This window comes from Thamnophis sirtalis, unplaced genomic scaffold (genome assembly GCF_051295495.1).
Source record: "Thamnophis sirtalis isolate CommonGarterSnake01/CBP01778 unplaced genomic scaffold, rThaSir2_p1.2 scaffold_8, whole genome shotgun sequence".
Lineage (NCBI taxonomy): Eukaryota > Metazoa > Chordata > Lepidosauria > Squamata > Natricidae > Thamnophis > Thamnophis sirtalis.
In genome coordinates, this window is record NW_028261388.1 from 56,231,100 (window position 1) to 56,246,721 (window position 15,622).

At 41.9% G+C, this 15,622-nt stretch overlaps 1 protein-coding gene across 5 annotated transcripts in view; it reads left to right on the forward strand.

Moving 5' to 3' along the window:
* Nucleotides 1-15,622, forward strand: part of AGPAT3 (1-acylglycerol-3-phosphate O-acyltransferase 3) — a 116,111-nt gene that overhangs the window by 89,175 nt on the left and 11,314 nt on the right. For all 5 annotated transcript variants that reach the window (XM_087721723.1, XM_087721722.1, XM_087721725.1 and 2 more), the window contains 7 exons: nt 1,629-1,855; nt 8,681-8,850; nt 9,599-9,760; nt 11,199-11,352; nt 11,935-12,037; nt 13,826-13,901; nt 14,759-14,957. In XM_087721723.1, coding sequence (XP_087577849.1) covers nt 1,678-1,855; nt 8,681-8,850; nt 9,599-9,760; nt 11,199-11,352; nt 11,935-12,037; nt 13,826-13,901; nt 14,759-14,957 — 1,042 coding nt within the window. In that variant the 5' untranslated portion in view covers nt 1,629-1,677. The remainder of the gene's footprint in view (nt 1-1,628; nt 1,856-8,680; nt 8,851-9,598; nt 9,761-11,198; nt 11,353-11,934; nt 12,038-13,825; nt 13,902-14,758; nt 14,958-15,622) is intronic.

Genomic DNA, 15,622 nt, shown 5'->3' on the forward strand with positions numbered 1-15,622 from the left:
ATGAAAAAAATGTGGCACAGCAGAGATATTGTATTAGCATTTGAAATGTCAAATCTTATTTCTGGAATAACAAAACATGTTAGAAGCTCATCTCACTGGATTAGCTCCCTGATACAAATAAAATGGTTACTTCTTTTTTTTTTTGGCTTCTGCAACCCAAGAAAAGTATACTTTCCAGGGGAATGGTCATATTTTTGCAACAAAACCAGCAGGGAATTTTGTGAGAGTAATACATAATTATTAATGTGTATACTTTTTGGGAGGGGCAGACTCCAGTCTGTTTAAAAATAGGTAAACTCTTACAGGATTTAATTTTTCTTGAGTCAAAAACTGGATTACCTTGGTTTACAATGTTATTTTGGAAAAAAAAAAAGGTTACTTGGAAAGAAGTGGGCCAAGGAATCACCCATTAAGCCTATACTTATTTTTTCCTTGCTCCCCTTATTCAAAGAAGTTGCTATCCACTTGTACTTGAGTCAGAAGAAGACCACATTCATATGAAATATGCTGACTACACAATTCTGCTGACCTATTCTTTCTCTGTTATCTTTGTCATCTGGTTTCTCTCCACTACCAAGTATGACAAAACCTAATAGATTTTACATGCTACGAGATGGCCCTTGAATAGTGTTGGAATAGAATACAAACCAGAGATAACTTAAGATTCATTGGTGGGTTCCGATACGGTTGAAACGGCGCCCAGTGTCCTCCATATGAACATGCGCAGCATGTCCGCGCACACATGCACAGTGCATGGATGTGTCCTACCCTCCAGCAACACCTCTGCGAGCCTCTGCAATGCTCCAGCTGCTCGGCGGAGTGTCGCGCAGGCGATTTATGCGCTGTGCGTGGAAGCACCAAAGAGTTTAAAGACAGGTAAGGACGATGGGTGGACGTGGGACCTTCAGAGCACAGTACCTGGTGCTCTGGGCAGGCAGCGGTACGCTCGTATCGGGGCATACTGCCTGCAACCCACCACTGTTAAGATTGCTCCACTCATGAGCGAGAGACAAGATGAAGGCTGTGGTAGAAAGTACATGTTGCTAGAATCTTTCTATGTAAGTTTGGGACACCTCTATCTGGGGCTAAGGAAGAAATACTGATAGTCCATTCCTTTTTAAGGAACTGAAATTAGTATTTCAGTGCAGGCCAAAAGCTAAAATGTTCTTGAAATTAGGCCAGTCCTGTATATTTTTAATGTGAGCCAATGTGAAACATTTACAGTCTTTTAAGATCAGGGTCTGTGTATAAAAATAAAGCACTTTTATTTTCCTGTTCATACCTAGGCATTTTTAAAAAAATACTGTGGCCTCAGAGGCTAGGCCTTTTGGAAAACCATGTTGCTATACAGTATATTACAACTGGGTTGTCAATTAATAGCAAGAGCTCCTATTACTATTTTTTGGGAATGAATCTGTAATATAAGAGTGCTAACCAATTCTTGACCCATAGCCAGATAGAACCTGAATGGAATTGGCCTGTGGACAAAAGTGTCTTTTATGGTTCCCAAGCTGATACATGAAGTAGAAGAGCTCTTTGTGTCTTTTTTCCTTTCCCCCCCCCCCCATTTACTCCCTAGATTACAAACATTTTATTTGCTAAGCAATATTTCTCTTTCCTTTCTGTAGGATTGTTATTCTGAGTGAAGGACCTTGCAAACGCTACTAAGGGACTATCATGGGCAAACTTGCATTTCTGAAGACCCAATTTATAGTTCATCTCCTAATTGGATTTGTCTTTGTTGTGAGTGGCTTCATCATTAACTTCATCCAACTATGCACGCTAATCCTCTGGCCTCTAAACAAGCAGTTTTATCGACGAGTAAACTGTCGCCTTTCCTATTCATTGTGGAGCCGTGAGTATACTATAATTTCTTTGCATTAGCTTGGAATGTGATTTATTCAGATTGTTGGTTTCTACACTGAAGAATAGAAGTGGAGAACTATGGCCACTTCTGTGGACATCAACTCCCAGAATTACTGAGCCTGCATGACTCACTCAGGAATTCTGGGAATTGAAGCCCATTAGTCATAAAAGGGCCATAGTTCTCTACCCCTGCTGTAAAAGATTCTTTTTTCCAGGGCGCTGCTCAGGAGAGTCCAAGCAAGGGTTAAATACAGCCAAACTGCCCAGAGCTGAATTGAAATTTTAAGCCACGCCTCTGGTGCTGATTATCCTCAGATTTTTCAATTCAGCTAGCCCAGCTAACGCGCTTAAAGTTTCTCTTCAGTTATTTACTAGCTTGGACTCTCTTGAGCATTTGTTGTGAGTATTATTTAGTTTAGGGTGTGAACAGGCTGCATAAGTGTATTTAGAATTCTTTAATTCGTTCCTGGCTCACTCTTCCTTCCTCTGGCATCCTGTTTAACTCCCAGGCGCCGCTCGGAACGCAGGCGGTTGCTGGGGCAAGCGCGTGGGTCGGAGTTCCAACGCCAGCGCTGTTGCGACCCTCGCTGAGGAGGGGGAAGCCCCGCTGAGGCTCCTGTGGTTGGCATCCGTGCCTTGAGTGGCCGGCGTGCAGGTACGGAGCCTCAGAGCTCTGGATTGCCTGGCGGCAACTTGTAAAGTGATTAGTTTCTTTCCGGCTGCCATTTTGGAGCTATTTATAGTTTCGGTTTCTGCTTTAAACCTCGTGCCGCAGCTGCCTGCAGCCTGATTCACAGCAGGAGCCACAAGGAGCCACTTTTTGTCCGGCCTGGCTGGCAATTTGGTTGTGTCCTTTTCACCTGAGCGGCAAGGATTGGGACCGCTGGTCACAAGCCTCATTCCTGCAGCGCTGGGAGCTGTTAATGCTCGCGCTTTATTCCACCTGCTGGATATTGCTGCTGCGCCCCCCCTCCACGTCTCTTCAGAGCATCTGTTGATTTACAGGGCTGTTGCAGGGTGGTGAGTGGAGGTAGCCCCTGATTATATTTGGCCCACAGTTTACCAATGACTGAGCAGGCTCCCGAGGATTCCACCCAGGCAGGGGGTTCCTCCAGGGTTTTCTCCAGGCAGGCTGGCATGGCTGCCAGGGAGGCCATCAGGGGCTCCAAACCATACTCCAGGCCAGCCCCTAAGCAGGGATCAGGGCCAGACAAGGATGCATTGTGTCACCAAAAGGCCCTTAAAAAGCAGTTCTCCAAGGTCCAGCACCAAACGCAGTTCTCCCAATCGGTGTCTTCTGAGGAGCCCGCCATGGAGGTTCCTCCAGCCCAGCCAAGGCCTGTTTCAGACAGCGAGGATGAGGGCTGGGAGTTTTCCCCCACAGCTTCCATGTCTAGGGCATTATCTCCAGGGGCCTCAATGGTAGATCAGGCTGATCTTTTCGCTTGCCCTTCGGATCTAGAAGAAGGCCCTGCCCCGGGCCCCTTGGCCCCTCAACTTCCGCCTTCAAGGCCTAAACCCAGGGCTAAGCCCATGGAGGATCTTGGGCCTGACCTTTCAGTGGAAATGCAGGAGGTTATCAACAGGGCCATTTCCCAGGGCATCGAAGCGGGCATGTTGCACAAGGGCAAACGCACCCGCAAGACTAAGCACCTAGAGCCCCAGCCAGTTCCGGTGGTCGCTTCTCCTCCACATCCCTTGCATTCCCCCCATTCCTCTTCAGGTTCCGAGGCTTCGGACTGGGAGGAGGGGGATGACATTCTGCCTGTTCAGGAGGCTGAATTCTCGGGAGAGGAAGGTACAGCAGTTCAGGAGCCCTCTTCTTCAGGACTATTTAACATTGCAAATTTCAAAACCATTTTAGACAACGCCAAGCTGGCCACCCATATGGGGTCCACTCCACCTGTTCAAGCTCCTGCTGAACTGGATGACTTGTCTGGGGATTTGTTTGAGGAACCGGTCTCGGTCCAGGAGATCATTCCTATTCCCAAGATGTTTCTTAATTTGGTTCAGAAGCAATGGCCACAGCCTGCTACCATGGCTACCCCCTCTAGCAATGATAAGAAGCTGTACACTGTGGATGCCAGCCTGGACTTGACGAAGACATACCTCCACGTTTCCATATTACCTGCCCACAGACAATTCCTATGGATTTGCTATGCAACACAGCACAGTACAGGGGCTTTCCATTTGGCTGTCATCCACACCGAGGGTATTTACAAAGGTCCCTGCAGCATTGGCAGCCCACCTTCGCGCCCTGCCCATCAGACTGCAGTGCTACCTGGATGACATCTTAATATAGTCCAGGTCAGCAAATCAGGCATGCAAGGATCTCGAGGCCACTCTCTCAGCCCTCAGGGACCATGGCTTCTCCATCAACATGGAAAAAAACCACCTTGTTTCCACGACACGACTGTTACACCGAGGCGCAGTAATCGACATGGTGCAGGGCACAGTCTTTCTCATTCCAGACCATTTCTCTAGCTTACAGGAAATGGCCTAACAAGTGAAGCAGAGCCGCAGAACATCCCTTCTCCGACTTTCCCAATTCCTGGGCAAAATGGTCTCCTGTTTCAGCATCTTCCCATAGTTCTGGCTGCACAGTCAAAGCCTGCAGTGATACCTCTTTCCACACCAGAGAGCCAACAGAAGCTGCTCCACAAGGTTAGTCACCATTCCAAAAGAGGTAATCCGGTCCCTGGGGTGGTGGCTCTCACCAGCGGTTGCCAGTGGGTCCTCCTTCAGGGAACTAGACCACATAACGATATCGACGGACGCCAGGGTCGTGGGTTGGGGGCCCCATCTTCACACTCAGATAGCACAGGGCATTTGGTCTCCTCAGGAGACAAAACACAACATCAACTGGCTTGAACTGAGAGCATTCCACCTTGTACTCAAGCAGTTCCGAGCACTATTAACAGACCACCATGTGCTGGTCCTCATGGAAAACATAATAACAAAGGCACACATCAACTGCCAAGGGGGCATGCGGTCCCGCGCTCTAATGGATGAGATGAATTGCCTGGGCACCTGGGCGGAACGGCACCTGCTGATCCTCCACGCGGAACACATCAGCAGAGTGGACAACGTTCAAGTGGATTGGCTAAGCCGCTCCCAAGGATCATGCAGAATGGAGTATAACACCAGAACTGTTCCTCGAACTGACCAACAAGTTCGGCGTTTCAATGATAGACCTGTTCTTGACTCACCTCAACAACAAGCTGCCCACCTTCTTCACCAAGTATGCAGGCCCGGGGTCAGTAGGGATGGATGCTCTCCATTGCAGGTGGTCAGAGGGTCTCCTCTATGCATTCCCCCTCCTTCCATTGGTCCAGAGGGTAATCTGCAAGATGATCGAGGAGTAGATGGAGCTTGTTCTCCTGCCTCCCCCCGGCTGTGCCGACCATGGTTTGCGGACTTGGTGAATCTCTCCATAGCAGATCCCCTTACCCAGGGCCATCCTAACACAGGGCTATCTCATCCACCCAGACCCACATTGGTTGCAGTTGACCACCTGGAGATTGAGCAGACAGCCTTAGCAGCAGCCAACCTCTCTCCAGGGGTCATACAAACTCTCCAAGCCTCCAGGCATGCCTCCACCAACCATATTTACGATGCTACCTGGAGGGCCTTCATGTGTCAGCCACAACATCATTCCAACCAAGGCATTGGTCCCTTCAATTTTGGACTTCCTTCAACAAGAGGTGGACGTGGGTCTTTCTGTCAACACCCTAAAAAGGCAAGTGACAGCACTGGCGTCGGTCCTAATATCACTGTCATTTGAGACTCTCTCCTGCCCTTAGTGGCTCGCGGCTAACATCAGTTCACCCACCATACACAGATTCCCCACATGGGACGTAGGCAGGGTTCTGAACGCTCTCACCAGACTTCCCTTTAAACCTCTTTGCACTATTGTTAGGAATATAATTCTAATGGTTGTGTTGGCAATATATAAATCATGTAACAATGGTGTACCTGTTTCTTTAAAGCATACTGTAAAATGTGATTGGGTGCTGTTTTCCTCAATCAGCCATAAGAGGGAGCCAGAATGCCTGTTAGTTCTCTCTCTGTTTGTTAGATGCTGGGCTGTTCTGGAAGTGCCGGGAGCTATTGTAAGTTTTGCAACTGTTAGCAAACTTTGAATACTGGACTGGTTATATGATACTGGACTATGTTATTTGGATTATCCCTTAACTGAAAAACGTTGATGACTGACTGAATTATTCGTGTATGACTTGGACTGTTTGATGGACTCTGATACCTCTATTTCCATGAAAGTAAAAGCCTATTTAAACTGCAGTGTCTCTGTATGCTGGTTTGTGTGTTCTCCAACACAACTCTCACAATGCTTCGCTGAATGTACTCGCTCTCCCAATGGTGAGCTTACCTAACAACTATCTGCATGAGATACCTGTGCCTAAAGGTCGCCTTTTTGGTGGCAATCACCTCAGTACATCACATCTCTAAAATTGCAGCTCTGTCTATTAGGCAAGACCTTTGTATTTTCCACAATGACAGGGTGGTGCTTCATCTTGATCCAGCGTTCATCCTGAAGGTCAACAGTAGGTTTCACAGGGCCCAGAAAATTGTCCTGCCCCATATCTGTTCCTCCCCGAGCCACAGACCTGAGCATAAATGGCACAAGCATAACATTCGCCATGCACTCCACATCTACATTTCTTGAACTGCGTCTTTCAGACACTCGGAGGCTTTGTTTGTTTCTTTTCATCAAACTAACATGGGTGCCAAAGTTTCCTCTAGGTCTGTTGGATGTTGGATCAGGTACTGCATCTTAAAGGTCTATGGATCCCATGGTTTACCGTTCCCTCCTCATGTGACAGTGCATTCAACAAGAAGCACAGCCACCTCGGCAGCATGGTCTACTCAAGCCTCAGTTGAGGAAATATGCAAGGTGGCTACGTGGTCTTCACCATCTCTTATATGTGAACCATTATAGACTAGACAGCTATGCCTCAGCTAACACTGCCTTTGGAAGGGGGGTACTGCAACAGGTCAGGACAGAACGAAGGGCCTTGGTCCAGTCATCTACCGACCCTTAAAAACATGGACAAGCTTTGGTATGTCCCATCCTGGCTGCTGTCTCCAACTGGGGAGAATAGGAGTTGGTTCTTACCTGATATGCCCTTTCTCCAGACGGTGGAGACAGCAGCCAGCCCCACCCTATAGATGACTATCCTCATTAGTTACATACAGAATAATTCAGGGTATGCTGGAGGAGAGTGTGTGTATTGGGATTTCGTGATTAACACAATGCATCAGTCTACAGATCTACTTTCGTTAAAGCTGGGAGGAGTCACCAGAGGTAGCGTGATGTCACAGCTGTAGACTCAGTCCTATTGGTCATTGGACAGAGACAACTCATCCTGGCTGCTGTCTCCACTGTCCGGAGAATGGGCATATCAGATAAGAACCAACACCCATTTTAAATAAGTCATATATGCCTTTGAATCAGAGTCTTCAGCCATAAAAACCACAGTAATGTATAACAAACACATGGAAAATCTTGTGTATGTTACTGTATCAATAGTTTAAAACCTTTTTGAGGACTCCTATGCCTTTCTTTTTTAAAAAAAAATGTTGAGAAAAGCAGCATGCTTTTTCAATATGCTGAAAATAAAACTGAATTGTAATATATTTAACTAGGTAATCCAAGAAACAATGTAATTGTGACACTACTTGTCCCGCAACCTTGACCTCCCCCTGGTGCCTATCTCAGATCATTATACAACATATTTGTATTGCAGTGCTAGCTTAAAAGGTTCTTATTACCCTGACCCTATTCTGAAAAATGTTTAAGCAGAAGTTGTATCTTCACATTTAAACAAGTGAAGCTGAAACAATTATGGTAAATCTCAAATTTTCTAACCCTCTCGTTCATTTTTTAAATAGCAAATCTGAATTGCTAATTGAAGTGATTATTTGTTGCAGATGTTCATTAAGATGGAGAGGTAATTAATAGTGACCTCGTTATATGCTATCAAGTATTACTTAAGGTACAAGTTTCTCCTTTAGAGCCAAACTTCCAAATAAATAGAGAAAAGACATTAAGGAAATGCTCTACAGGATATCTCACTAAAGTAGGAACTAGTGGGCTGTGTACTCTATTAAAATACTCCCAGGCTAGCTGGCTAATTCTTGTAGAACATAATGCACCATTTATTCAATTTACAACCAACAATGATCTGGAAAAATATTATAAGAATTATGATTAAGTAGATTAAAACGCACACGCACACATACACATATGCATACATTATTTTCTCTAATCCTAGGGAAGTCAGCATTTCAGCTTTGCTTCTCATTTTTGCTGCAAGTATATTATGTTAGTAAGAAATGTCAAGAGAGTAACATTTTGCTGCAGAATGGAAAGAAGGAAGGATAGAATAAAGATATAGTCATATGCAAAAACCAAAATGGATTTAACTGTGTTTAATAGCTGGCAAGTTGCCAACGTTATGCCTCTGGTGTTATAAGAGCTTTTGAAAAACGATATTCTTCCTATTAATAAAAATGAGGCTCTTGTTTAGGACTAAAATGTATTGGGAACTTTGGTCCATTTTATTCAATTAAAATGTTCAAGCATTGCTGAAATTTAGAAAACTTGCTGTTCTAAAATATGCACTTACGTCTGCACAATGATAAATCAGGATTTGTAGACTATATGTTGCTTTCTTCTGTCCTCTGTAAGTAATGCAATTGTAGAATTAATATCTACTAACCAAGCAAAGACCAAGTTGGAATATAGGCTTTGTCATACCTAATATTCTTGATTTTTTTTTCTCCCGTGATCTAGAGTTAGTGATGTTGCTGGAATGGTGGTCTGGAACAGACTGTACTTTATTCACAGATCAGGCCACAATTGATAAGTTTGGAAAAGAACACGTCATCATTATTCTCAACCACAACTTTGAAATAGATTTTCTGTGTGGCTGGACCATGACAGAACGGTTTGGTGTGTTAGGGGTGAGTAGTCTTAACGTATGGTTTTGTTCTTTGGAATTGGGGAATTTGACATTTTGTGTTTTTCCTTTTTAAATCCAAGAGTAGGAAGCTGTTAGACTAGATGTATTTATTTTGTGCTAATTTATTGAATTAAATTAAAATAAATTGTATTTAAGAGAGCCAATGTAATTAAGTTAAAAGGTAAAGGTTCCCTCTGCACATATGTGCTAGTCATTCCCAACTCTAGGGGGTGGTGCTCATCTCCGTTTCAAATCCGGAAAGCCAGTGCTTTCCGAAGATGACTCTGTGGTCATGTGGCCGGCATGACTAAACACCGAAGGCGCACAGAACGCTGTTACCTTACCACCAGGATGGTCCCTATTTTTCTACTTGCATTTTTATATGCTTTAGAACTGCTAGGTTGGCAGAAACTGGGACAAGTAACGGGAGCTTACTCCATTACGCAGCACTAGGTATCAAACTGCTGAACCGCCAACCTTTCTGATTGACAAGCTCAGCATCTTAGCCACTGAGCCATCGCGTCCCTTGTAGTTGAGTTAGGGAGGTGCAATTTCCAAGTCACACCTTGTTATGAATTTGTTGGGTGCCCTTGGGACAGTTATTAGCTCAACCTGACCTGCATTACAGGCTTTTGGACAGGAAATAGATAATTTTAGAGAAATTATTTAGGCTATTTCAGAACACGTTTGAAAGAATTTCAATTTGCCAATGATATGTTTCAGATGAACAATGTTTGTCTTTATTTTAGAGTTCAAAAGTTCTTGCAAAGAAAGAGCTATTGTTTGTGCCCATAATTGGCTGGACATGGTACTTCTTAGAGATTGTTTTTTGCAAAAGAAAATGGGAAGAAGATAGAGACACTGTTATGGAAGGGCTGAAACGTCTAGCCGATTATCCCGAGTATATGTGGGTAAGTGAAGTTCTGCACATCAACTCTTTTAATGGAGGTTGAAAAATATTGATTTTTATAGATATGTATAGTATATTTTCATAAAATCTAACATTGGTCATACCAATCTGTTTTTCCCATCATACATAGATGTATAATATTACTAAATTAAATCCATAGCTTTTAGAAGATATATCATTACATTTAGTCGTTAGTGGTGGCGCAGTGGTTAGGGTGCAGTACTGCAGGCCACTTCAGCTGACTGTTATCTGCAGTTCAGCGGTTCTAATCTCACCGGCTCAAGGTTGACTCAGCCTTCCATCCTTCTGAGGTGGGTGAAATGAGGACCCAAACTGGGGGTGGGGGGGCGATATGCTGACTCTGTAAACCGCTTAGAAAGGGCTGAAAGCCCTATGAAGCGGTATATAAGTCTAACTGCTATTGCTATTTACAGACAGATGTAATGTACAGTATATGCATATCAGTCATAACTGAAGCAAACTATGACTTATTGGTACAATAAGTGCACTTTTAAGATGCAATAAGAGCACTCTAAAAAGAGTAATAATCTTTGGCCAAACCATCTCCATGGCTTTCAGAGGTTGAAGCTTGCATTGTCCTGTCTTTTAATACAAAGAATTTTGTGTGCTATTTGGGGCCCCTGCCTAAATGAGGACCCTATTCACAGGACGACTTCTGGCTTCAAGGGAATCCAAGCAGAAGCCTGCTTCAGAACACTTAACTCAACAACAGGAGCAGGGACATTTATTTCATATATGGGGTGGAAAAATCACAACCATAGCACAAAACTTTGCTTTCATGCAATTCTCATTTGAACTGTTGCAAAACAGACCAGTGATGGTAGCACTAATTTAGGAATAATATAGTGATTTTGAGGAATAAAATATTGTTGGCTTTGAAACAACACTGCACAACAAATTTGTGTTCTAATTCCAATATGTATGCTTGGGACAAACTGCTGCTACATTGCTGCTGGTTTGGGAGTGATAGTTTAATGAAAGTGGATTTCTAGAAATAAGGGGAGCTCTGAAGATGAGGTAAGAATGTTGAGAAGCCTTCAACATCTACAGAAGTATTCCTCAACTGTAGCAATTTAAAGATATGAGTACTTTAATTACCAGAGTTCCCTAGCCAGTATTCTGGCTGGGAAATTCTGGAAGTCCACACATCTTGAAAGTTGCCAAAATTAAGAAACTTTAATCTGCAGAGATATTTGCAGCAGAATTGGTTTTTTTTTTCCCCAAGGAGAAGCTTTCAGAGCAAAAGGCTGTAGGCTATGTTTGTTCTCTAATCTTTATTCCAAGGCAAAAGACTTAGGACCCAGATTTAAACCCATATTTATTTTAGTTGTCTTCAAGCCCTAAAACTTTCTGTAAAACAATTTAACAGTACTGTAATGCAAGATTTCTCCATCCACCCACCCCCTTCTGTGCTACAGTTTCTATTATACTGTGAAGGAACTCGATTTACAGAAACGAAGCATCGTATCAGTATGGAAGTGGCTGAATCCAAAGGATTGCCTAAACTCAAACATCATTTGTTGCCCAGAACCAAAGGTTTTACGACTGCTGTCCAATGTCTCAGGGGAACAGGTACCTTGGTTTCACTTACACTGTTTGTGAATATGCATATTACGTTTCTTAGCGTAATTGTTGTGATAGTTGTTAAATTTTTCAACATGCAATGTCTGTATTGATATAATGTTTAGTATTTGAATGGTGAACTGATAATATAAATAAATCTCAATACCTCTATTAGTTTTCTTTTTTAATTCAGAGAAATTAATAATTCTACTTAGCATTTTACCTTTCTAAGCTAGTGTTCAAACATTGCATAATTTGCACTTGCAGTACGCATGTGAGATATAAGTTCATGTTATAACACATAGGAAAAGGTGTTAAATAGGAAATATGGCTGGTTAAATACTACGGTTGGTTTAAATGTTTAACTTCCAGATTCAGGTATACCCACGGATGTAATTCTAGAGCTAATAACAGCTGGATTGCAAAAATCTGCATGATCACTAAAATTCTTTGCTGCCACTAGCAGCCATTATTCTGAAATATAGATGTAATAGTCCTAATATATATTTGTGTGCCTTTTAATATAAGTAATAACTGTTGAATTCCAGCTATTTGAATATTGAAACAATAATGTTATCTTTCTTGTGTTAGTTTCAGCAGTGTATGATGTAACATTAAACTTCCGAGGAAACAAAAATCCATCCTTATTAGGAATTCTTTATGGAAAGAAATATGAAGCAGATATGTGTGTCAGGTGAGTGCGTGAGCATGCTTTGCAGCTGAGAGCTGTCACTGTGTCCAATTATTGCAATAAAATGGCCACCCAACCCTCTACTTTCCCATCTTTAGCTTTTCAGACTTAGTTTGGAACAGACTTGTTTTGCTATTAATATTAGTGGATAGAAGCAAATATGTGGATCTTTAAAATGTGGTAATTTTCTCTCTGTTATTTCACTTGACTTCAGGTTTAATATGAAAACTCCTTATGGTCCCTAGATATACAACTTTCAAAACTTTAAAAGTATGTCATATAAAATAAACATCTTGGAAAAATGGAAGAGGCCTTCTCCGATGTTGTTTCCAATCTGTAGAATATACTCCTTTGCAACCATATTCAGCCCCCATTTTTTCTTTCTTTCCATTTTTAAGAAAGCAATAAGGAGCTTAGTTAAGTCTTTGAATTCATTTGAATGAGATGAACATCTAGCAGATGTTGCCTGTGCTGCCATAGATTAGGGAAATTTAAATCAATGTAATACATTTTACAGAAAACACATTTCACATTTCCGTATGAGGCAAATGCTTTTTTCCATGTTCAGAATTGGCTTCAGATAAGAAAAATGTTCCTTATATGAACTTTGCTATCGGCTCCATCTAGTGGCAAATTTATTGCAGGATGTGACCACACAGTTTGCACTGAGAGATAATTTAGAGAGCTCTAAATAGCTCTCTATTTAGAGAGTAGGAGTAGGATCAGTATTGTCCAGCAAGGGAAAACTAATAGTGTAGCCATATATCATACTGAAGATTACAAATGTATGCCACTTTTGTAGCCATTTAGGTTCAGTGTGGATATTCTACAAGCAAAATATTCAATTGATGGCCATGCTCAGACTTGTACAACCTTTCAGCAACCTTCTACATAACTATGATTTAACAGAGCAATCCTATATATGTTTACCCAGTAGTAAGTTCCATTCTGTTCAGAGGGTTTTAGTCCCAGGTAAGTATGCATAGGGTTGCAGCCTAAGTAAATTTTTGTAAGGTTAATTTGATACATAAAATCTTACATAGGCTGTGCAGAAAATTTAGCAAAATGGTAACTCAGTTTCATTCCATAGGGCCACTCTTGCCAGGAGCATTTCAAGCACAGGACCACATGCAATGATTGAAAGTTCATCTAAACAGGTTTGGGAGGGTGGTATCCCAGATTATTTCATTGTTCAGGTTCTTTGTTATGCAAATTGTTCTTATTTGCTGCTTCTCTTGTGCAAGAATTCATGGTAAAGTCAAGATTTCAACGCTGCTTAGAGCTCAGTTTTGTACCCATGTCATTTTATCTTTCGATGTTAGATTGTCAGTAAAATCAGAGGACATAGGTTCTTGGCATAGGAGATATAATACACTACTCCATCAATTCAGTAAATATAATTTACTTGTTTTAATTTTTGAAATGAGAATTTCTGAGGTTAAGCCATTGTTTCAGATTTTACAGTTATTGCTAAAGAGTGTAAGAATGGCATTTTTGCCCATCTGCAAAAACATTTTTTATTTTGAAGATACTCAAAAAGAAAAAAAGTTAATATATACTCAAGTGCAATCTAAGCGATGGCTCTATTGAATTACTGCTACATTTTTCATATATCACATGTTCTACCTATTTACAATGCAAGGGTATATTCATAAAATGCATTTTATAGGATATAGAGGTCTGGTAAGGAGAGAACAATATTAACATCTTTTAATTGTGAAGATATTTTCATATTGTAATTATTGTCACTCTAATAAAAAATCCTTATTGAACCTTTTTTCTATAACCTAGGAGGTTTCCTTTAGAAGATATCCCTTTGGATGAAAAAGAAGCAGCAAAGTGGCTTCATACACTTTATCAGGAAAAGGTAAATAGCGATAGCACTTAGACTTATATACCGCTTTACAGTGCTTTACAGTCATCTCTAAATGGTTTACAGAGTCAGCATATTGCCCCCAACAATCTGGGTCCTCATTTTACCAACCTCAGAAGAATGGAAGGCTGAGTCTTGAGCCTGTGAGAATTGAACTGATATCATATCTGTATATTTCCTTAAAAAGATGATCCAAAACTGATTTGCCCAATGACTGCAGTTAGCTTTAAAATAAATTTTAAAAGCTGGGATTGCACCTGGTTCTTCTTTTTTGATGCTTCAGTATCTGAGTCTATATCTAATTTGGGACAGTTTATCTTCAGTTTTAAGTAGAAAAGTGTTGGAGAATGATGATCAAACATATGTGTTGAATTTTCATACTCTTTGTCTAGATTTCCTGAAATCATTTGATTGCTGCTGGGGGCAGAATGTTTGTTTATAAATTGAATTTGGAGGGAAGGAGGGAGGAGAGAAGATAGATAGAGAGAGGGGGGGAGGGAGGGAGGGAAAGAGAGAGAGAGAGAAATGTCTGTGGAGATTCTCAGTTATCCAAGTCATGGTTGTCCCAGAGGTGCTTTTTCAAAAGGCAACTGGACTTTTTTTATTTTTGCTTGAAAACAGAACTGAAGAAGCTTCTTGGATGATAAATGAAACATCTTCAAGCAAAAACAAAGAAACTTCAGTTGCCTTTTGAAAAAGCACCATTGGGACAGAGAGAGAGAGATCTTTTGTCTTCACTTGTTCTCCTTTTTGGGGAACTGTTCTTGCCATTCTATCAACAACATTTACCAATATACAGAAGAAAGCATAAGTAATTAGAAAATTAAACAAAACTTCTTTCTCTCCTCAAGGATGCCTTGCAAGAGAAGTATAATCAAGAAGGCTTATTTCCTGGGCAACAATTTAAACCTCCCAGAAGACCATGGACACTCCTCAACTTTCTCTTTTGGGCTGCTGTTCTTCTGTCTCCTCTTTTCAAATTTGGCTTTGGAATTTTTGCAAGTGGATCCCCTCTTCTGATTCTTGCATTCCTCTGCTTTGTTGGGGCAGGTAATAGAATTGGCTAGAGTGGATTATAAAAGCTGAATTGAAAATGTTCATGTAGCCAGTTGTCTGCATTTTATTAAGTGGCAAATTCCCTCAAAAGTTACTTGTACAATCAGCTCAGTGACAGGAAGAATGGTGTTTACAGAATTGAATGCATTTAATATTTGCCCAGCTACCTTTATACATTCCAGCTGCATAGCCATAGTATTCTGGCTTAAAATGGCAGTTGGTCTTACCTGAACTGCATGTTTAAAAGAAGGTGTGGGAGGAGTAACACATGGGAATTAACCCAGCCCTTTTGCCCTGGAGACTGAGGTAATCTTTGAGGCCACACCTACGTTCCTCCTTCTGACCTCCCAGATTAACCGTAGAGCACCTGGAAAGAAGGAACAAAAAACAATGCAAGCACACATCCTTCCTGTCTGGCCCTGACTGACCACTGAGCTAACTCGGGCCCCTGGCGCGGGGCGCCCTAAACAAAGGGGGGGAAGTGACTCCTCCCACACCTTCTTTTAAACATGCAGTTCAGGTAAGACCAACTGCCAGTTTCCAAAGTGAGGTGTGGGAGGAGTAACACATGGGACATACCAAAGCTAGATATCCTAGGGAGGGATCAATGGGCCTGAGCCCCTCGAGAGTCTAAGACTCCCTGCAGAACCCTCCTACCA